This window comes from Aythya fuligula, chromosome 6 (assembly GCF_009819795.1).
Source record: "Aythya fuligula isolate bAytFul2 chromosome 6, bAytFul2.pri, whole genome shotgun sequence".
Taxonomy (NCBI): domain Eukaryota; kingdom Metazoa; phylum Chordata; class Aves; order Anseriformes; family Anatidae; genus Aythya; species Aythya fuligula.
In genome coordinates, this window is record NC_045564.1 from 17,476,556 (window position 1) to 17,500,994 (window position 24,439).

Genomic DNA, 24,439 nt, shown 5'->3' on the forward strand with positions numbered 1-24,439 from the left:
GGCGGAGCGGAGCGCGGCGGGGGGGGAGGAGGAGGAGGAGGAGAAGGAAGAGGAAGGCCCGCCCGCCCCGGAAGGCCCGCAGCCGGCCCGGTGCGGACAGCCCGCGGCTCCCCTCTCGCAGCCGCAGCCATGGGGAAGTCGTTCGCCAACTTCATGTGCAAGAAGGATTTCCACCCCGCCTCCAAGTCCAACATCAAGAAGGTGAGGGGTGAGGGGTGCCGGGGGGGGCTGAGCTGGTGCCCCGGCGGCGAGGCCCGGCCGTGCCCCGAGCGCTTCGCTCCGTGGTGTCCGGGGCTTTCCGGAGCCGTGCAGGGGCTCGGGGGGGCGGCCGCAGGCAGCGGGGCAGGGAGCTGGGGGCCGGCGGGGTCGGGGCTGCCCCCGCGGCTCGGAGGAGCAGGGAGGGGTCGGGCAGCTACACTCGAGCTCACGCCCCCAGGAGATCCGCAGCGTGAAAGACCGCTGCCGGCTGAAATCAGGCGTTAACTGGACATTCAGAAGCGATTCGCGTTGATTTTGGTGTTCTCGCTTTCTAATGAACGTCTCCCGTGGCATAAACTGACCTGTCATGGCAACGCCGTCCTCAGTGTTATCTTTTCAAGCTGATGATTTTGGTTTGGAAAAGCAAGTGTTAATAAACAGGGGGAGGAAAAGGCAAGAAAAAAAGCTTAAAAATAGTTGCAGTTTGAGACTTCCTCACAGGCTTGTGTAACTCTCTTTCCCTGGCTCCGCTTCCTGAACACGCATCTCCGTTGATAAATAAACACCATACACCAACAAGGGAGCCCCCCTCCTGGCACCGTGTGCTCTCCTTTTCCCAGTATTTCCCTGCTGTCTGACCTGGCTGCTGAGATTTCATCCCCAAAAGAAAAAATGTCACCATTCCCAGAGCTCCTGAGAGAAGCTGGGGTCCGATCAGGGTCTGCCCTGAGCCTTGGGTGTCAGGGTGTCAGTATGGGAAAGCCCAGGGCATTTTCTGAGCTTACTTTCCATTTGTGTTCCTAAACTTTTCCACGTTTTATTTCTGAAATGTTGTTGAAGTTTCAGCTTATCTTTTATACAAAGTCAATTTACAGTAGACTAAACAAGTGATGTAGTTGTACATGGATCTTTACAGTAAGTTCTTGTTTGTTTAAAGTAGAAACTGACTTGTTTTTACTAGGTATGGATGGCAGAACAGAAAATATCATATGATAAAAAGAAACAAGAAGAATTAATGCAACAGTATCTTAAAGAACAGGAATCCTATGATAACAGGTGAGAATTGGCATACCGTCACATGCTTCTTCCTTCCACCTCCTCTTTTCATGACAGCGAAGGTCATCTGAGTGTAAGTTATTTCACAGACTGTCCGCCACTGACCGTAAGTGAGGTCAGTGACTTGTGTGTTATTATCTGTTTAAGCAGAAGTCACAAGAACTTCTTTCAAAAGGTTTATGTGGGTCCTCATTTTCCTTTTAACATCTGCTACATTGAACAGAACAGCAAGTAACCTTGTACAGTGACATACTCTGATCACACAGGAATCTGTTTTCCATAATTTTGTGAACACAGAATTGTGTTTCAGTTGTGTTTGAAATGCGTGATCTTTGGTACGCAGTGGAGCATACAGAAGTGTTGACTGGTCTCTCAGTTCTTTTGATATTCAACATTTGGTGCTCAGATTAACAAATGACAAATTTCAAGTTGCTATCACAATTTCCTGCTGCACATTTCTTTCTTTTTTTTTCTTCAATAATTAATACGAATGTGAATGTTTTGTGTGTAACACTACAAACTCTGTCTTTTTCATTTAGATTGCTTATGGGTGATGAGCGTGTGAAGAATGGTCTTAATTTCATGTATGAGGCCCCACCTGGAGCAAAGAAAGGTACTCTGGTTTCCTGACTGTGAGCAAACAGTGTTGCAAAGCTAAAATCACTCCAAAGAAACAAGCATAGTGTCTTATATTTTAAAATAACATTTTCAAAGCGAGTTAATGCTAGAAGGTATAGTTTTTAGTTCTTCCTGTGGGAATATGTGGAGATGCATACTATTTAATAATTTTGTTGTAATAATAGTTTGATTCCTCCTAAACTGAGAAATTGTTTTTAAGCAGCAGTTCAATGTGAAGAGAAGAAAAAGATAAAATAACTTTTATGGCAACAGCAGAAATTCAGTCCTTGACTAAAGGTGTTTCTCTAACCAATTACAAAGTCATTGCATGAGGGGCAGGAACTAGACCTTACCAACACAGTAACTCAGACTACACAAACCTGTGTTTGGCCTGCTCTCCTTTTTAGAAACAGAAAGGTCACTTTTGCTTAAAAGATCTGCTCAAAATTCAGCCTGATCCATGTCAGGCATGGGAGATATCAAGAAGTTAATTAGCTGAAGTGTTATAAAGAAATAAATACTGAATGATCCAACTCTGGTGGGTCTGTGACTATGTTTAGTAGATTCATAAATATGAGTTACTGATTACTGTCCCCACTGAGCTGAATTTCTGAATTTTTATTTTTGAATATATATATATAATTCTATCTGCAATAATATAGCCAAAATATTTCATCATATTTGCCTGAAATATTTATTTTCATCATATTTAATATTTTCATCATATTTACTGAAATATGACCTTTTAATTTTTTAAAAGTTTTAAATATGACACTTTTAACATGAAGCTGTACTGGTAAGTATGGGCCCATGGGACTGACACAGTGATTGACACAGTAGTTTTTGTTAAGTAGCTTTTAGGGTATTTTTGAGATCCTTTTAACCAAAGAATTGAGTTTAATATAAATTGAACCTGTTTTGCAGTAAGCCCATGCCTGCTAGGAATCATGTTAAACTTTGTCAGAGGAAAACCTTTCATAAATTGCAATTTCAGTTTCATGAATTGGCTAGTGAAAAAACGTATTTTAACAGAGTACTGTACTGTAGGAGGCACTAATTTATTTTGATAAATTTAGGTTAGGTTTCTCTACTAAGCTTCATCTATTAAATTCCAATTGAGTTGACTATAAAGTTAATGATAACCTACCAGGGCAACTCCTTGTATAACTGGTATGACAGACGAAGTGACTGTGAAACAAATCCTTCTCTCTCTGAAAAGCAAAGAAAACTTCACATTGTAGAGTCCAACTCCAGGACGTTTCTGCTGCCTGATGGTATAATGTTGCTTTGGCAAACTTCTAAAGTTTTTTGTGCTTCTATATCAAAGCAATATAATTCTAAGAAGATTTGGTTTCAAAGGATTTGTAACTGCACGTACTAGAAGCTGATTATTTATTAGTGTGCTCTATTTACTTTATGTTACTTTCTGAGTATTTGTGCTATTGTATTAGTATAAACCGTAAAATACTTTGTTTCCAGATTAGGTGACAGCTGCATTTTAAATGTATAATTAATGTATCATCTCTTTTCTTTTCATGATTTCTGAAAACTTGAAGAGGAAGCTAAAGAGGTATTTCATTACACCATTTCTTTTGCTTTCTACCTATTTACTTTATTATTTTTTTTTTTTTAAATCAAACTTTCTGTGTTTTCTGTTTTATAGCAAGAAGGAGAGACTGAATACAAATTTGAATGGCAAAAAGTCGCCCCTCGAGAAAAGTAAGATATCTCAATTTTGTCCAAAGAAATATATATTTTTTCCTATTTACCTTCCATAACTTCTTATTTTTCTTACTTCTTACTCTTTTTAAGCAGGTTGTATGTGTAACCCTTCCATTTCCTCACAGTTAATTAGTAAAACCTCTAAACCTGGAACCATTTCCTTGATCAGCTTAGTTTTTGTTTGAATTTTATGTCCGTGTTTGAAAATACATTAAAGCCAACATTTACCAGAAGCATATCTCTGAAATAGGTACACTTAACAATAAGAGGTCTCAAAGTAGTTTTGTATGTGATGATTTAAAAAAAAAAAAAAAAAAAAGTGAATTTAATATGTTTGTTTTTTGTGTTTGTGTAACAGATATGCTAAGGATGATATGAATATCAGAGATCAACCATTTGGTATCCAGGCAAGTTACATAAATTTCACTCTGTGGATGTCTTGGGTATATTTCAAATATTATCTAACCGCAGAACATTCACATGGACTCTCTTAATTTTATCATCTGTTTATCAGTGAGTTTAAAAGCTTTTTTTACGCCTAATAACATGTACATTTCTTTAAGTGTTAGGTTGAATTGTTAGGTAAATTATGGTTTGTTTGTTTGTTTTCCTTTTAGGTGCGGAATGTGAGATGTATTAAATGCCACAAGTGGGGTCATGTAAACACTGATCGAGAATGTCCTTTATTTGGCCTTTCTGGAATTAACGCGAGTTCAGTCTCCAGCGATGGTTCAGGTAGGCAGTGAATGCCTTTCAAAGGGTCTGGTTAGAAATTTTGGGGAAAATCATCAGGTGTATTTTGGAAGGTTTAAGTTTATCTTATTTGAAAGGGTTAATAAAATGGGGAAAATGCTTCTTTATTTCAACTGTGCTATCCCCAATTTCAAATTACTTCAAAAGCTAGGGATCTAATTGTTTAATTAGTAACACATTTTAAAAAGAATCTGTAAACACTGTTGCCTTTAATTCTATCTGTGGCAAAAATTCAGAAGCTGCCATTAAATTGTTTATATAAGATTGACAATATCTGTCACAAAACAAACAAACAGAAAAAAACCAACAACCCCATATTGTCAAAGACTGTCCCAGTTCAGAAATTCAGATTTGGACAAACTGCTTGGAAATCTGTAATGTGGCAGGATGTCTTTGCTAATCATCTGGGGAGAAAGGAGAGTTTTTTTTTTTTTTTTTTTTTTTTTTTTTTTTTTTTAAATATATGTAGTTGTTTTTAATATGGACAAAACCATCTTTACAAATGCCTGGTTTCTTCTCAGCTGTCTTATTGTTGCTTCAGGAACTACTTTTTTTTGTTTCTCTTTATGAGTTTTCTGTTAGTATTAGATTAAATTTAAAGAAGTGGATGGATATAAACATTCAAATTGAATGTTGTTTGCCTACAGTAGTTTGTTATAAGTTGACTCAAGTTTGTAACACTTCCGATATTCTTAAAGTTGTGGTTTGTTAGGAAACACCTGGTAACATAGGTGAGTCTTCAGACTTGTTTTGCATTTTAAGATCACGTGCCATGTGTATTCAGTTTTGTAGGGATACCATTACAGTTGCACACTTGATAACATCTATTTTTCTTCCATTTTTTCTCAGGTTATCTATTTTATGTAGTAGCTCTTAGTTTTATTACATGTTTAGCCTACCAACAATATTGCCGTTCAGAATTAGACCACCTAGATATGTCATTTCTCTGAGATGAAACGTAGAAGACTTAAGTTAAAGGAAATAGTGTCTCTTACACTCCTCTGCTTTTAGGCATTGTCTGATGATTATACCATTGTATTAGCAATCCTGTAGTTGACATTCACAGCCTTTATATTCAATAGGTTATAACATTAAATCATTTTCTTACCTTGTTCTTATCTTAGAAGAAACTGTGCTTGGAGCATTTGGTGGTGGCGGAATTACATGGTGCAGCTGTAGGTGTCAGATATGCTTTTGTGCTGCAGAACTTTTTCTTTCAGTTCAAATTATGTGGGCAATTTTTAGGATCGCTTGGCTGGGAAATTTGAAAACATTTGTGCATACTTGCACAAACTTGGGAATGGACTCATCATTTGTAACAGTGTAAAATGGACACTTTGCAGTGTCAATGTAAGGCTAACTACTTGCTTCAAACCTAACCAAACTAATTATCTAGATGCGGGCAAAGTTTGACTGCGTGGGTGTTTCCTACTGAGAGAGATTGTCTCTAGTTAGCTTCCCAAACAGCCATACGTAAGCCTAAGAGAGGTTGCACATGATGAATTTTGTATGAAGGAAAGAGCTGTAAAATTATTTATATGTTCTCAGACTGTGCAAATGACCTAACATTTTCGACGCTGGAACTTATACGACAGTGTGCTATGCTGAGCACAGACTTCTTAACAGGCTGAGAGGAAAGATTTCAGCAAGTAGGGGCGGGTGACAGATCAGGATTTGTATATATATAATTTGTTAGACACTGTTCTTGGATTTAAACAATCAGCTGTGATGATACTACTACTTTCTCTTCCTTTCTTTCAGGCAAACTATATGTAAAACCACTAGTAGTAACGTTAAACAATTACAAACTTTTGATTTAATAGCAGATAAAAGGCTTATAGGAAGTAGTAATATCATTAATTAGATCAGCAGTAAAAAGGTTGTCTGCTTTTTCTGACCTCAGGCATGCAATCCTTTCATCAGCTTTTCTAAATCTTAATCTGATTTAAAAACAAGCTAAATTATGCACCTTTAGGGACTTCTTTAGTTTGCATGAGTGTAAACGAAGCACACAGTTTAGTGAGAATACAAGTTACTGAATTCACTGATTCTATTAAGACTCGTAACTTATGCACAGGACAGATTAAGTTTGTCTCATATAAATAGTATTTTCTGAACCCTGAAACCAGTCCTGTGTTGTCTGGAATGGGAGTAAGTGTCTTTGCTGTGCTGTGGATCTTCAGTCAGCTCTGTAAAGTTAACCTAAACTGAAAGTCAGTCAGTCTGTCAGGGCAGTGTTTATTTATTTCATAACAAGACACTGTACTACTAAAAAAAAAAAAACAAAAAAAAACATTCTGACATGTTCTGATCAATGCCCCCCTCCCCAGATATTCTTGGCTTTGACTATTTCTCTTTATTGCTCTTTGTATCCTTTCATTACATCTACCCAATGCTTTTTTATTAGCCCTAATGCTGAATCAGTCTGCACCTCTAAGAACTTTCTTCTGTTCTTCTGTAAAACACACTTCTTCAAGCTCTGCTTTTATGTCTCTAGACTAAATTTCTAATTTTTTTTTCTGATTATTTTACAGTACTTCGAAAATATCTGTTGCCACACCATTCTTTTTTGATTGGCTAGAACTGTAGAAAATACTGCTGTGTAAGGAACAGGCTTGTTGGTTGTTTTTTAAAGGTGTATCTTTGGAATTTTTAGATAGGGTCCTTGAAAAGAGTTCTGTTGCTCTGAAGTTATTTACTTAGTAGCTCTTATTCTGATCTGTAGTCTTGTCATCCTAAAAAAAAGATGATCTAATGATTCTTTTTTCATTTAACTGATTTTTTTTTTTTTTTCTAGGCAATGCTTGGTAGTCACACTACCTAACTTTAGGTTAGGTTTCTTAAAACTTTGAAAATCCTTCTCCCTTGTTAGAACATACCATGCATCAGCACAGTGTTGGAAGGTGCTAGTCCACGTACCACAAATCATCCTGGCTGGTAGCAAATTCCAAAGTAGTCAGTGCTTGAAATCCCTTGACCTTGTGGTAGTACAGTTGATACTAGATGCCCATTGACATTGCTGATTTCTTGAGAAGTATCTTGTGAGAAATGGTGTGGGTTCCCTGTGGAAGGCTTCTAAGAGATATGTTCTTCTGAACCTTGCTGTTCTGCTTTAGAGAAGCACACCTAATGCAGAGGAAGGTAGATAACTTTGTCTTGTTCGCTGCTCTCTTCCCGCATTTACCCAAATGTGAGTAGTTTTATACTAATTGGATTCATGTCTGAATTGCATCATGCAATAACTTTGAAGTCTTTAAAAATCTCCTTTGTAGAATGGTCACTGCTCTCAGGAACATTACTGAACAGCTAATTAATCTGGAAAGGAAACAGTGGTAGGCCACAGTATTGCTAACAAATCTTGATGCATTTACAAAGGATTGGCACTCACCTAATAGGAGGGAAACTTTCATCTTTTTCCTTGGTTAAAAGCAAAAGCTCTTCCCAGAAAATGATGTGAAAATTGCTTTATTAGGAAAACTAAATTACTGAGTTAAAAACTGCAAAAGCAGCAGTCATTCCCCATCCTTCTTTTCTTCCCCCCAAAAACCCGACATTCAAAGATCTTCTTTGAATGGCATCTTCAATTTAATAAAAGCACAGGGGGTAATTTGTATCTTTAAATGCCCAAATCAGTAAGTTTCGGTAGGACTTGGACTCGTTATTTGAATGAAAAGTTAAGTAATGCAGAAGCTGTTTTACCAAATGAGTATTTCATGTTAAAGGGAAAGAAATAGCATGTGAGCAGAACAGTGAATTAGAGGTTTGTATGGTGAGCTGCCAAAAAGCACAGTTCCTGCATTTCAGCATTTTTGCCTTTTTTGTTTGTTGACAGAAGTTTTCCAGAGTAGTCTGCCATTAGAAGGTGCTTCAAAAAATTTTCTACTTTGTTCTTCTACTACTAATACGAGAACTGTACACATGACTTCTAATAGCCAGCATTGTTTCCTTTGACATCTCTACAGGCAAAGAAGATATTGAAGAGCAATTAACACAAGCGCAGTATGTGTTTTGTTCTACTGTTCTCCTCCTCCAGGAAGAGAGCGAAGTAAAATATCTTATCTGGGCTCAGGCTTTTTTTTCAGCCTCAAGGGAAATGGTTGAGTTAAAAATGAATGAAAATGAAACTTCTGTGTCAAATTGAATTGCATTACCTAAAGCTCTTGCTCTTTTTCCTCATGAGGAAAGAGTTATTCATCTCCTATTTATAATTTTTCAAGCATCATAAATAACCACCATTTTTTCTTTCCCATAAATTCTACAAACTGCAATTCTCTTGTTTCAGCAGAAAGATACTTGTCATCGAATTTATCTTATGTGACGACTGCATTGCGATCTTCCTCTTGTCACATAAACCACAGCAGCAATCGCCAATCAGTTTTAGTGTTGAGTAACTTGCATGCAAAGAGCAGTTGACTTTGGTTTGCTCAGGTGGCACTGCTGCAGGTTAATGCATGCTTGGCACACAACTCTGTTTTACGAGGAAAAAAGGCCACTATCTTTTGGGATCTGAAATACACTGCAGCGCTCCAACAAACAGAAAAATAATTACCACCAGTACCTTAACTTAGGCTTGGTGGCTTGGTTATTTTGCTTCTGGGACTGCTTTACTAATCTAGCTCGTAATTCATACTGGAAAAAAAAATAATAATCTTACCATTAAAAAAGCGCCTTTTGAATAATATCTCACCAGTGAATAGAGATTATTTTTGCAATAAGGCAATTTCAGTGGATGTGGTTATCATGGGATAATCACACCCCTGGGGTACAGCCTTGTCTGTAATCTCCCAGGAGTGTAATTATTTCATGATAACTGCACCCCCTGGTGTTGCATTATTTCCATTATGAAATTCTTAGTTTTAGATATAAAGTAACTTACTTTGATCACTGGAAACTGCAAAGTAGTGTTAGAATGCTCCAGCTGTGAGGCTTACAGAGACCAACTTATAAGATTTACTTCTCCTTTGCAAAGTTAAATTAGGCAATCAAAATGCTGCTTTGGGCTAAACTGATTTACAGTTTGTTGTTGGTTTTTTTTTTTTTTTTACTGATAGAATCGTAGCTTTCAAAGTTCAGACGATGAAAATACCTGTTGTGGTGCTGACTTTGTGCAACTGCATGTATATGCATGTGTAAAATATGTAATGTGTACCAGGAGAAAAACACGTCAGTAGCCTCTGAAAGTTTGACTGTACATTTTTAAAAATTATTAATCAGCAACATCTGTTTTGTTGTGCTTTTCAATAATTTTTGTGTGTGAGGCCTGAAAAACCTTTGACTTTATTAGAACAGGGACTCATAGGTTTTATGTGCAAAAAGTTTTTGAAGTAATGTTGTTAATTCACTTCAACATTGCCTGTAACTGCCCTGGCTGGGTGAACTAAATACTCTTTTTTTTTTTTTTTTTTTTTTTTTTCGTGCAAGCAATCTATCTTCTTCTTCCATTTTGAAGGAGGCAGATGGAAGAAATTGCTAAAAAAAATAAAAATAAAAATATGAAAGCTTAAACACTTACAACTTAAATTATATCTGTTTTGAACAACAAGAACAACAAAAAACTGCTAGGAAACAATTTATTACTTTCTTATGAAAAAAGGCATTACTACATTATGAAATGTAGTCTCAGATGGGGAGGTAGTTTTATGAATGCTCTAGTTAGTGAGATACTAACATTAAAAAAAAATAAAAAATGTTGGCCTAGGAAACCTAATCCTGGAAAGTTCTGGGCATCCTTCTCTAGTATGAAATCCTTCAAATATTTTGCAATCAACTGGCTCTGTACATAATTCTTCCAGTGAAATTACAGTGAAAGCAAGTACTGTAAAATGATTTAAATGTTAAGGATAATTCAGACAAATAATAATAAAAATGTGACTGGATATCCAGAGCCTGATGTTCTACCAAGATTTTTTTGAAGAAAAAACAAAACCAAAACAAAACAAACAAAAAAGCCACCTCAGTTAATGCCAATAATTTTTTTTTTTTGAGTATACCTGAACTAATTGGGGTTGTGTCTGTCACTTGATGATCTGAAGCTTTTTGGGGTGTAAAATTCCTTTCTACAGTAAATGTTGAAATTATCAACCATATTGAGCCAGGAAAAATGAAATCTAAGCATATATTATTATGTCTGTAATCTCACTCCATTTTTTTCAGTGACAAGTATGGTACCATTTTGTTTTTCAACAGATAAAAATTTACATTGTATTGGGAACGCAGGACTGGATTGAAGTGTTCTCTTGAATCTGTATTAACAAAGAGAAAGTACTTGAATATGCTAACTGTGACCATTTGTATTAATGGTCATCTGTAGAAACGCATAGTGTATGAAACTTTCCTTTATGATCTGCAGCTGAGACCTTTGATTGTGAACAGTAGGAGCCCTAACAAAATCTCCACATAGTTCAAGAACTGACACATTTTAGAATAATCCTCCATTTATGCTTCAGAAGAAGCCTCTGTATTTGGTGTGAATGCATAAAATACAGATTTCTATTAGAAGCCTTTTGCTTGGCATTTGAGTGATAAATATGGATTGCTATAGCAGCTTGATAAGTTAAATGGTTTTTACTTCTTAAAAAAGTAAAAAGGAAATTCAAGATTCTCTGAAATAGCCTATGACAAAAGCATGGCAAAGTGTTAAATTCAGCTAAACTGCAGCTACTTCGAAGAAAAGCTAATTAAAAGCCAGAGTTTTTGCATTCATTGGTCTCTCTCAATGCCAACTGGAGCAGTTGCTTTGAAGTGTAAATATGGTCTGAATGCAGTCATCTCTGAAATGGATGGAAAAATTATCAGTAAAAATTTTCAGTTATGAATTAGTGGAGGCAGCATAAATTTGCTGGGTTCTTCAAGACAAGGATCATGGTCACATAATTATGATGATAACTCCTTGTCATTTAGATAAATAAGAAACGTCTATTCTTATCTCTGTCATAACCACCATAAAAATTCACACAAGATGCAGTGTGATTATGCTCAGTGCATTTTATGTCATCTGCAAAATAACATATCAAACTGCGCGGAGAGCACAAAAGCTGTATGGATATGTTATTGACAAGCCTGTCCATGCGAATTCGAAAATTAGTTTCTGTTTTGAAGAAAACCTAAAAAGCCTCGTATCCAAATGTTAGGCATTTGCTTCCACACAGAGAAGGTAACATTCTGAATTCAGAATATATTAATCCTCCTTGCGATGGTGTGCTAAGCTAAAACCCACTAGCAGCATGGTTTTCCAACACCTAGTTAACGTGAAAGAGCTGTTTGCAGTTCAGTTGTGTCATGTGTGAGCTTAGGATGTGCAGTTCATCTTTAATGGATAATTCAATAAAATCCTGTTTGTTTTGTTTAAGGATCACTAATGAGGGGGTTTTAAAGTCTGAGTGGTAGTTGCCAATTTGATCGATCAATTCAACAGCAGAGCATGACTTTAATATTGTTGTCACATAGAAAATCAAATTTCAATTTGGAAGAGTTATGGCATCATACTGTCCAAGATGCATGTAAGAAAGAATGATGACAACATGCTTAGGCCTACTTTGTTAACAAAAATTACGTGGCTATAAAGGATAAGTCTATAAAGGATACAAGAGTATCTTGTCCTTGATTCATAGGTGACTTTTTAAACATTGATAGAGGGGCGTATACTGAGTGCAAAGTATACTGCTGAATGGCTAGCATATCAGCCAGTGTGCTTTTTCACATTTATGTTCATATGAGCTGCCTCTCCATTAGGAAATCATGAGATGTCGAATGGTATGATGTGATATTTTGAAAATGATCACATCTGTAAACTAGAAGATATCCCACACCAGAATGCGTTCTTGGCATAGGAAAGCTCTACAAAACTCCAAATGTATTCTGCATATTCCGGTTTGATGAGACACAAAATGAGCATTAGTTAAAATGAAGGTTTAAAAGTTGTAATTAAAATGGCACCATGAAAAATCTACTCCTTTTTTTCTGTATTTTTAATTGAATAGTCTACTTCAATTTGTAACAATACATAACAGCAACCACTATGTAAGCGCAACTGGTTGCTATAATTTCCTTTGCTGCAGGTGGGCATATTGGTTACAATATTAGTGCTTCTTATCTCTTTGTTTTCCATATGTATTCCATGATAAAAACCTAGTTAGAAAATTAATTGATTGCAAAGACTACTTCAGTTTGTTATCTGTACTGGTGACGGCAGTGAAAGCTTTTATCAATAAATCGAGGAGATACTGTCGAGTATGCATCATGAGTAGATAGATGTAAAAGCGCTATTTTTAGTGATACTGGCAATCACAATATTATTGTCTGTCCTTCCTGCCACTGAAACTGTTGTAGAAAAAGTGGTATTTAATCACAGTTGTTATGAAAAGAGGCTTTAACATACTGTTCTCTAATGTTGGGTAATTTGAAAAATGTGCTTTAGACATTTTAATGGAGGTCTGCTGGATGGTGTGTTACAGCTAGCATTGTTCTCCCAAGAGGAGTCCTTTGCCCATGCTCATTAGAGGAAATACTTTGGCAACAACAAAGTGTTACACACACAGCTTCATGAGAAGTACAGACAGAACTGAAAATGAGTTTCAGCTATAGGTTTTTCTCATTTCTGGGCTGAGAGTGGGGGTAATGATGTGGGGCAGGAGAGCTTGCTGTAAGCTAGGCATTTAGTAATTGAAATCCAGAATTATATTGCCCCCTGGTTGTTTAATAGAAGCAGAATTGATTCTGTTAAATTGATCTCAGTTAAGTGCGATAAGAAATTGGAGTGTTCTTTGTTATAAAAGCAAATTGACAAAATGTTGTAGAAATCTTGGTATGATATCCTTCTGCAATTCAGTATAATTGATGCTCACATACGCTTCAGAAAAATTCTATTTACAGCTCTTCTATTTATTTAATTGTATGAATATTGTAGGGATGCACCAACAGCTGTCAAGCTAAGGTTGCACTCAGGTTGTACTTGATGAAGACTAAAAACCCTCTTTTCACTCTTCATTGAGTGGTTTGAGCTTCCAGATTTAATGCCCCACCTCTGAGTCAACTGAACTATCTCAATGTTTTCCTTAAATGCTATCTTAAAAAGAAGAAAGAATTAATGCATTAAGAACTTCTCTGAGAAGTAAGAAGCAGGAATAAACTGTAGCCTGTTTGCTTGAAAACATTATTCCTTGAGAATTGTAAAGACCATGAAAAAATATTTTTAAAATGCTTTTGTGAGTCTTTATTTATGGAGCCTGTGCAAGTCCTTAATATAATTTTAAGTACCTGTAGCTGCAGAAAACTTAACAACATGTCTTAACGCACAAAAATAAGTATGATATCAGCATACAATTAATTTCAATATGTGGCAAAAAGCTTTTCTGAGACTGGATTTTACAAAAGATAAATGTTTCAGTTTTAAACAAGTGTCATCTGGAAAAGTTTTAGTTTTTTTTTTTCCTATCAAAATGTAAATTCCAGAAAATAAGCTTGACACATAGTCATATTCAAAAATAGCAAGGTACTGTATTTGACTTGTTTCAGAAAGAATAAGAAACAGATGATGAAACATTATAGCTTTGAACTTATTTTTAGTTAGCTGATGGATGAATGCTGAAAGACTAGTTGTTAGAAGTCCTAGCAATCAGCTATTTTTACAGGATTCCTGTATCTAAATTGCTGTCAACTCATGACACAATGTCATCTCCAGACCTTTTCACCTGCATGAGATGATTCAGCGAGCTTCTTCACAGACCATCTCACAAGTCTATAAGGAAACACGTATATGAGGGCGTCAGTTTGCACAGTACACAGTGTTTTTCTACCTTCATGTATAAATGATTCCTTGGAATCATATTCCTTGCTGTTCAAGGAATACCTAGCTAGCATCAGTTCCCAATATCTTAGCCAAGAGCCCCTCAACTTAAACTTACTATCTGTTCTTACCATGTTAAACCATACAGGGTTGGGTTTTTTTTGGTTTTTTTTTTTTTTTATATTTTATTTATTTAATGAGAACTTAACTGAAGGAAGATGCATAGCTATAGTTGACTTCAGATTTTGTCTGAAGATCTTGCAGGGTGATGTTGTAAGTGTAGTCATAAATCAATGATAAACCGAAAGGATTTACCTCTTTGGCTTACCAAGTAAACAGTTTGATCACAGTGGACACCGTCATGTCTCTAACAAGCACGACTCCACAGCCAGTCACACCAATGAAAGGAAGATGCCCTCTACCTGAAAGCACACTGGTGGCTCCACAGTTTTAGCTTTAGCTCCTAATAAGCCAAGGACACTTCTGAGAATAATTTTTTTCAGACATGCTATGTGAGGTTCAGTGTTTGGTTTTGTTTTTTACTGTTTTTGTCTTCCTTGTTTGTATTAGCCAGGAGAAATATCCTACTTAATTTTATAGTGTGGAAAGGAGTGTGGTTGTTTGCTCACACATTGTCACCCACAGCTTTTAAGACTACTACAAAGCAAACTGGCCTGCTTGGGTTGTGCCTGGCCCCAGTCTGCGCATGAAGGGTTGTAAAATAGGACTTTGTTTTTTATTGTACTTTCATTTATGGGGTGGACTTATTTTCTGTTGTTTTCTGAACCCTTTGGTTATAGAAAAACTAATGTATGTAAAAAAGCTTTGTGGAGGCATTTCCTTACAAGCCAGGATGAATTTAAATTACTGTTCCCTCGCCACAATTAAAGGGAGACCAAAACAGAAATAACTTGATTCAGAAACCACTTTAGTCACAGGGTTCTGTGGGTATGTTTAATGTAGCTTGTATACGTGCAGAAAAGAGGAGTAACAGTGATTCGTTAGCTGTCCTTGTTATCGTAGTACCATCTTGCAACTAAAATGTAGCAGATGGAGCCATGAATGTGTTTCCCTGATGGCATTAATAAGCACAGAAGCAGAACTCATAAATTTATTTTTAGCCTAGTTTGCTTTCCTTTTAAGCATACCTAGTATGTGTGTTTGTTTTTTAAACCTAGTGCTGATTTCACCTCTTAAAAAGCAAATGGAAACTAACTCAGAGCTTTGTGTGTGGTTGTGTGGTGGATCCGGGCTTGAGCAGGCCTCTCACAGGCCTGCTCCCATCTGCTGGTCTGTGCTTTAAAGCACAACTGCTGTCAGTTGGACAGAAAAGCACAAACATCAGTAATATCGTGCATTGAGATTAGCTTTTTATGTAAAAGAGGAAATGACTTTACTTATCTCTTTCCAGTGCTGTTGTGAGTAAAGAATGCCTGATCAGTTAGCGCTGTGCTCTTGTAGGCAGGTATGCCTTCGTGCCTGTCTGTTCGTGCACGTCTGTTCGCTAGTCTTTGTGCATGACTGTAACAGTAGGGGCTCCCTCTTAGTCTTCTTGCAGATTTCCTGTATAAATTTGGACAAGTTGTGTTTCTCTGTTTACCTAATCACACTGATGGGAATTGTTAGTTATACAGTACAGTTCAAAGTGTGTACAGTGCCCCAAGACACCAAGGGGGAAATACCTGCAGAGTTAATTACCTTTCTTTGTTAGGCAGTGGCTCTTCCCATGTTTGAATAAAGGGGAGAATACAGGCTTTGATCAGGTCAAAAGTTCTGATTTCTTTGCTATGGTGAAATCTTTCTTTGAGAATTTGCACTTGTCTCCATTCAACTTCCTCATACAGGGCTTGGTTTTGATTCTGTACTTGGCACACACGCATGTGTGTTAACAAGCATGTATAGGTACACCAGGGAGCTGGAACTTTTGTTTCTTCTCTTTGATTAGTCTTTTAAATTTGAAATAAGCAAAACTGTAGATGCAAGAACACATATATGTTCATTAACATCAGTGAGCTTATAATTACACTGTAACACATATAAAGAAAAAACTCTTTTGTTAAAAATGTATGTGCAGGGGAAAAAAAAGCCCCTACTTAATAGATCATATAAACTCAAGGAGAGACTAAAAGGTATCTCATTAAAAAATTCCTTTGCCTGGTAAAATAAGAAACTTGTAAAGAAACACGGGGGCTCCTTAAACTATTTCCAAAGTTTTATCTTCTTCAGTCTTGTTTTACATAAAGGCCTGTTTGTTTCTGTGAACAAAGTGTTATACAGGAAAACTAAGAAAAAGATGAAGCTGACTTGTTTTGAGAAGGTACTATTTCATATTTTCCATAATAAAAAATTCCAATCACTTTTCATACTTTTCCACATTAAAAATTCATGAGTTTTGTTCTTCTCCACAACTAAGAAACTCTTAAAACCGCAAAGCGGGATCAATATTTTCCATAAGACTAAGTTAATCTTATCATTTGCAATTAGTTCTCTGAAGTATTGGTAATCGTCTATTTGATGCTCAGTTTTACATTGCTTCTAATTGTACCTACTAGATTTATCTTATGCAGTATTGCTAATTCATTGACAGGAAGGCTAGTGAATGAACTGGTATGGAAATTTACTAATGTGACCAACCAGAGAGGGTATGTTTGGGGTGAACAGAAAGCAACTGATCAGAGAATTACTTCAGGTTTTGCTGATTGCAGTATTCGTTTAAAGCAAAAGATTGAGTTATGGGATGTGTAAGTGACACAGTCAAGCTTGAACAATCCAAGCAAAGCTGATGTGCCTAATCCTAAACATCTACTCTAATGCAACATACTGCATATTTTGAAGCTGAAACTCATGAGAAGACTTACAGTAACGCCCAGAGACCTGTTTAAGGGTCACTAAACTAAGTAAGGACGTAGATTAACTTTTTTGTGTATTTATTTCCCATATATATACCAAGTTTCTAATGATAGTTAGTTGCTACATTTAAGTCAATTCAAAAATATGTCATTTTGAAAAATGCCTTATTGGTGGCATATTATCAGTGTACTTTCCCATTGTCTTAGGGGAGAGGAGACACTTAAAAGTCTTACTGTATCGTTTAGTTTCTTTAGTTTTCCTGTGTTTTTTGTACTGTAGTAGAAATACACTACTAGACTTACCTAAATATATTGTTTTCAACATGACAAAGTTACATAAGAGAATCCCCTTGTACTTAAAGAAAAATGCAATTATTTTCTATTCTGAATCTCCAGACTGCTGTTTTAGAAAATCATATCTGATTATTTGCTCAGCAGAAGATTATTGACTTGATTTAGCTGTGATTTTACTTAACAAAGCTTCAACTGAATTCCTACTGTGGAGTCCAAAAAAGGTAGAGAGATATAAATGATACATTCAAACTGTGATTTTTGTGAACAGGGCCATCAATGCACCCCTCGGAGCTAATAGCGGAGATGAGAAACAGTGGGTTTGCACTGAAACAAAATGTACTGGGGAGAAACTTGACCGCAAATGATCCATCACAGGTAATGATCTTTTTACCAGTAAGCTGAAAATGTCTATAAATCTAAATGTGATTGCTTGTGAATTGCTACTTAATGTTTTCCAATATGCATATCCATAGGAAAGCTGAATAGCTGTACCAGTAGAAAATCTCCAGAAACTTACTGTGTTCTCCAGCTCTGTTTTAGTCAGAATGGTGAATCATGTTACTTTTTTAAAAACTATATGTAATAAATTAAGTACCTCATTTGGATGACAAGAAATTTAATTTTTCATGAAAGAATGGTTACGGGTTTTGCCACTTAATATTGTTACACCTGTTATTTCTGAGAATGCAAAAATTTAGTTGTCTTTATTTAGACTGCACAAGGTACACTTCTAGTTGAGGTGCTTTGATAAAAATGTAAAGTGTAAAATATATATATATATATATATATATATATATTTATTGTGCAAGCCACAACGAAATAACCTTTGTTCATGTGGCAGGATAATCAAGCCAGCAAGTGACCAAGTTTGAAATAGAGAGGGGACAACAGCCCTCAGCTGTCCTTTAAATGCTGGAATAAATCAACAATTCAGTGTGTACCCGTGCATTTAAAAAAGCTATGCACCCCAGAATACATGTAACAGATGGGCACTGTTAAATGGATCACTGAGATACCAGTCTGTTTGCTTTATGTTAGGTGTGATGGTTGTTTTTTTGTGTGTATGTGGAAGAGCTTTTTAATCTTTATTTCTTCTTTCCCCTCCTAAGTGTGGCTAAAATTAAAAACATCATAGTGGAGAACTGTAGTGTTCCAGATGCACATAATTTGAAGAATTCAGGGTCTTAAAAGTAGCTATGCTTTGATTGTGATACTGTAGGCAGATTGTATGATTACAGTATTTTGCGTTGCTAGGACACTTTATGAACATTTAAAGACTAATAACGCAACAGGTAAGGTAGATGTGCTAATGCCCATTTTCCTAATGACTAAACTGAGATAGAAGAGTAATTTGCCTAAATTACTCTGGGTTTGAGCAGGACTAGCATCTTACCTGTTCACCCAAGCATGGTAACAATGAGGTGACTTATCCTAGAGAATCATATGGGCTCCAAAATTGGTTCATTTTTATTAACTATTTCAGAAATGTTTCTTTCTCTAGCAGTGATTTTTCATATGTTACTAATAACTTCTGATGTTTATCCCCCACATTATAGCACCTACTCAGTTTTGAGATAGGATGTGGGTGGGTGGTTTGTGTTTTTTTTCCTTATAGCAAGTATGTCGGTCTTCCAAAGAGTTTTCAGCTGACTTGGTAATGCAAGTATATTTGTGCTTGTGCAAAAATAAGGTACATGCAGATGCATCACTTTTAATACAGAAGTCTGAATGAAGAGGTTATTTTTATGCAAAAAATTAATGTCCTACAATATTTTCCTAGGAATTTGTTGCAAGTGAAGGAGATGATGATCCAGAAGTTGAATTTTTAAAATCATTGTCAACCAAACAAAAACAGAAACTTCTAAGGTAAGTGTTGGTACCTAGGGGAAGGGATCAGTATTGGCAGTAGTTCTGATTCCATCATTGTCTTGTGCAGCATTGTCCTTGTAACTCTTCTATGCCATTGGTACAGCAGAACATCCACTTAGCTTAACATACACTTGACCACAAATAGCACTGTGCAACGTATTTTTTTTAATCCAGCTGTTCTGTTTTAATACATCCATTCTAACCTAGTTGTGCTGCATTTGCATTGTGCCTCATTTCTAACTGGGATACTGAAATAATAATTGGTTCATTGAAAATGCTGACAATTGGTATTTAAAAATATTATTTTGCATTCTGTTGCTTACAGTATCTTCTTCTGGTATTAAAAATTGTATGTGCTGGTTTACTGGCTTACAATTTGGCCAAGTTTGTTATCATCATCTTCTTCTGTGCAGCTAAAGTCAACTTGATGGTTGGCCTAGCTGAGCACTGCTCTAGGATCAGGGTTTTGTAGTTTGCTGCTTTAGCTAAGCCAGCAGAGGGAGCTCCCCGTATTTCTCTAGTTCTAATAAAAAGTTAATGAGGTTTTCATTCTTTGCTTCTACCCTACTGACTTTGTACGTCAGGCAACTCACAGTTTTTTCCTCTGTTAATTTGCAACATTATCTTGAAATAACCTGAGCGTTTCTAAGATGAAAAGTATGAACTACTGCCAGGTAGATCTCATACAGGTATCACTAGTTAAAACAGCAGTCAGCCTTTTGGGTTAAAAACACATGTTGTATACATGGGGAGCAGAAGGGGAGATAGGTGTATGGTTAAGCCGTACATGGGTAGGGTAGGTACATATGATATTTGCATATATAATAAAACATTCTTTGAAAATATCGTGCATATTATGTTTATTTTAAGTAAGGAACTTGTATGTAGTCTGAGTAACTTAAAGCAGTATTTGTGAACTTCTGCTGCCCCAACACAATTAATTATAGAACTTTATATTTTCAAAGTTGAACTTCATTAAGTATGTGGGTCTTTTAGATGTTAGGAGTCTGAAAGGATTTTTTTTTCAGTGCGCTGAAACTAGTTTCACTGTTCAGTCACTGAGTTTCTGAGGATAAACACAGAAGGCAATGAGTTGAAAATAGAAAGCTAGGTAAAAGTAGTTGAATGGCAGTGAATGCATGTGAGTGATAGAGTATTGTAATTGTGGCTAGAAATTTAAAATTTCTAGTTGTGACAGAAGAGGTTATTGAAAACAGCAGTATTATTTGCCTGGAGACCTCTGAGACATAGGTAGGCTTTAAAGTCTCAATTTCCATCTTTTTGCTAATGCTAATTGCTTTTTTTTTTTTTCAATTTCAAAATCTGCTATGAAGATGCACAAATAAAAGAGCAGATTGACAATAAAAAAGCACTACGGAATACATGTATTCCTAGTGATAAGGCTAAAACTTATCTCTTTGTAAATTAAGGAAATGCAAAATTATATTGTAATTATGGTTAGCTCAAGGTTAGAAGCTTAAAATAATTTTAAATACTTGGCTGAAAGAGGATTGAAATCAACATGCTTTTATGGAAAATAGTGTATTTACTGTGTAGGACATCTGAAGTAGTCAACTTTAAAAGACAATGACTGTAATTTAGAGTGTCTTAACAAGTCTGATTGCACTACTCTTTTATTTTGAAAATAAAAGGAAATTGGATCGTCTGGAGAAGAAAAAGAAAAAGAAGGACAGAAAGAAGAAAAAGCAGCAAAAGAAAAAAAGCAAGAGTAAACACAAGAAACATAAGATGAGCTCCTCTTCCTCATGCTCCAGCGAGTCTTCAGGAAGCAGCAGCGATAGTGAGACTGACAGCAGAGATAAAGCAGCACAAAAGAAGATGTATTCTAAGAAAAGAAAAAAAGACAAGTTTTCAGAGGCTAGCAGCAGTGATTCAGAAGGAAAGGCAAGGACTAGGAAGGAAAAACTTTATGAAGATCTCTCCAGTAGTCACGGTAACAAGGACAAAGACAGGGAGAAGTATAGACTTTTAAAGCAAGATAGTTCCGCGGAGAACAACAAACAGAGCTCCTGTGAGGGGGAAGGAAAGCCCAAAAGCAGATACCACAGCACCAACAAGAGAGAGACTGAAAGAAAAGAGAGGGATAGGAGAAGCCAAAGTGTGGATGAGAGGCGAGGGAGAAGCCCATGCACAAGTCACAGCAGTTACAGTAGGCAAAGGCAAAGAAGAAGTCCAAGTGAAAGCCCAGCTGAAGAGCGGCACAGGAAAAATGAAACCAGAAGCCCCAGCACAGATGTGCACAGACAGGAGAAAAAATACAGAGAGAGCAACGGGGACAACTGCAGTAAACTGGAATATAGAGAAAGGAGCAGACGCAGTAGAAGCAGAAGCCGAGAGAGGAAAAAAAAACAGATAGTGTAGGGGACAGGTGCAAACAAAAATGTCTCCTTTTTGATGAATACCTTTAACAAGGGCTCAATTACATATTGCTGTTCATTTTCCAACCTCCGTAACTAGCATTTCCTAAATAAAGCCAACAGCATCATTTATCTAATGTTATAATATTTGTAAATTAGGACAAATATTATGGTATTTTTCTTACTGTATAAATATACTTGTTGGCAAATATCTCTTGTATACATGCGGTAATTCAAAGACCTGATTTTAGTGTTTTAAAATATTTCAGAGCAGTATGTGATATTCTTTGTTTTGTCAAGGATAATTTTTGTTTTTAGATGCAACTGTGAAGGGAAGCAGAGAGTAATTTGAGAAGAGTCCTGGGATATGTTAAATGATAACAAACACTTGAGATAGGACTGGATAAAATCGCTGCTTCCAATATCAAGACATCATATTGTAGAGTTGGTTGTGTTGTTTTTTTCATACTGAAGCATTTTTCCTAAAGTTCCCCGTAAGAGATCAATTTCATGAGTTAAAACAACAGAGAAACAGAGTTCACATAAGTGTGTAGCCAACATTTTTTTGACCTCCTGCCGTGTACAGCTTGGTCAGGGCTATCTAAACATCTTGAACCCCTGTTGGTATGTGTCAGTACAATGTCAAGTTATTGTTCGATAAGCTCTCAAGACATGAAAAGAATATTTACTGCCGCAACTGCTCCAGGTATTTCATTGTTTGTGGTAGAAAGTCGATGTAAATATTCATCTTCCTGGTTTTGTGAAACGAACTTATTTTTCTTGACCATTCTTGGTCATTTTCTGCACACACTATAAAGATGAACTTCATAATAAAACTCCTTATTCTTTAAAAACTGTAAGAATTGCCTTCTTCTCCAGAATTTGTTCTGAATCAGTACAAATTCATAAGGCTGTGTATTTATTGTGAAGGGAATTCTTTGCCAGTTCAGGGTGACAGATGGAAATATGTTAGTAGGCAGGTGAAAAGGTGTCGCTGTACTTAGTAATCTGACGAGCAGGTTTCTTCCCCTCCACTGACAGGACAAATGGGACTTTTATTACCAGTCCACTTCTACTTCTTAAAACTGTCATGCAGAAGTTTTTCAATATCACATGGAGTATAATATATGGTGGAAGTGACCTGGCTTATCTTTTAAGCACATGTGAATGAGTTTGAAAGGGTGAACCATTAAGCGATGTCACCTTCTTTTAAATGCTTTTGCATTAGGTTGCTCCAGGCGTTCTTGATGAAGTAGCTGGGAGTTAAAGGGCGTGCACAATTCAGTAGAGTCAGGCCATATATTAATGTGTATGTGAAAGCTCTGGTTTAGAAGGAACAGGAGGAGGTGGCTAAAATGCCCATACAAACAATCTAAACAAAATCTCTTGTGAAGAACATATTATCCCTCTGGGAAGGAGGATAGGCAGGCTAATGTGATAGGGGAAAAGGCATATTCTCATGAAACGTTTTCCTGTTAAATGCAGCATGAAAAACACAAAGAATAATAACTAAGTAACGGAATGTGCTTCTTCTCCAAAGAAAGACCTCTTCCTTACAGGTCGGTCTGGGTGTCGCTGTGTGGCACCGGCACAGGAATCTGCCCACTGCTGCCAATAGCAATGCAACCAACTTCCCCCCGGAGAAGGAAGGGCAGCTCGACACCGAGGCTTTTAGGCATTGTGGCGGGCCCTGCGCTGTATTTGTCTGCATGTAGCTGAGGTGTACGCTGCGTACAGCTGGCCTTTCTGCCCAGGAACACGGCAAATAGCAGGGGTTTGCTGCGATGGTGGCCGTTGCGGGTGGCAGTTAAAGCAGGACGGTGCCGTTTGGGAGGCTCCCATCTCACAGACCATCACCTGAGGGCTTCGCAGGGAGCCCTTCCCTCAGCCCACTTTCCTCCCCGTTCCCGCTGCGAGGGGCAACGGCCGGCGCCTGACGAGGCGGCCGTCGTGCAGCTGGGCCTGCCCCGGCCTGCAGGTGGGCCTGGGGCCCGGGGCCCGGCGCGGGGGCGAGGCCGGGGGTGGTCCCCGGGGCCCTGTGCGCAGGCTCCGGGCCGCGGCGCTCCCGGCGAGACCCCTCACGGCGGGGCTCGGCTGGGGCAGCCCGCCCGGGCCCGCAGCGCGGCTGCCGGCCGCAGCGCTCCCCAGCCCTGTAGGAGGTGCTGTCGCTTCGCGGATGACGGTAAGAACGCCTCGTGCTGTTTTATTATTATTAGTCTTTATTTAAAAAAGAATTAAAACGCGGATACGGGTTAACGCGTGGCCGGTGTACGTGTGTGTGGGGGGGACCGCGGCACCGTGAGGCGGCTCCGTCAGCCCGGCGGGGGCCGGGAGAAGTTGTGAGGCGAGGGCGGGCGGGCGGCTGCCCGGCCCCGGGGCGGCCCTGAGGGAGGGAGGGAGGGCGGCGGGGCAGGGCCGGGCAGGGCAGGGCGAGGCTCCGGCTCCGGCTCCCGCTCCCGTCCCGCTCCCCCCGGGGGTCTCCTGCCGGGGGCGGCCGGCGGAGGGGGGCTCGGAGCCGAGGCGTGGAGGCTGGGTGCGGGGAGAGGCGGCGAGCAGGTGACTTCCCGATCGAGTCCCCCTCTCGGATCGTTACAATAAATATCCCTGAAGGAAGCTCTCTATTTATGTTGTCATTGATTAATTCCCGCTACCTCATTTGATTCCGATTTAGAACGATTTGATTCTAATTTAATTAGCGTGTAATTTGGATGTACATAATTACTGTAATTACCACGTTCAGGTGAGGCAGAGCTTTTAAGGCTGAAAGGCGAATCTCAAATTCGCCGCCGCCAGCCTACCTCCGCACCTCGCCGGCGGACGAGGGCTCCGCGCCCCGGCAGCCAGGTAGCAATTAGCCCGTCTGGCGAGCGGGGCGGCGGGCGAGCTGCGAGCTGAAACAGCCCGGGACGAACCTGAGG

The 24,439-nt window shown here is 38.1% G+C and overlaps 1 protein-coding gene across 1 annotated transcript; it reads left to right on the plus strand.

Moving 5' to 3' along the window:
• Positions 1 to 73: 73 nt before the first annotated feature.
• On the plus strand, positions 74 to 21,807 carry CIR1 (CBF1 (RBPJ) interacting corepressor 1). The gene is made up of 10 exons (XM_032190475.1): positions 74 to 201; positions 1,160 to 1,254; positions 1,794 to 1,867; positions 3,429 to 3,442; positions 3,536 to 3,591; positions 3,953 to 4,001; positions 4,212 to 4,329; positions 17,543 to 17,649; positions 19,055 to 19,140; positions 20,796 to 21,807. Exons 1-10 carry the CDS (start codon positions 130 to 132, stop codon positions 21,523 to 21,525), a joined length of 1,401 nt encoding a protein of 466 aa, XP_032046366.1. The 5' UTR covers positions 74 to 129; the 3' UTR covers positions 21,526 to 21,807.
• Positions 21,808 to 24,439: the final 2,632 nt, after the last annotated feature.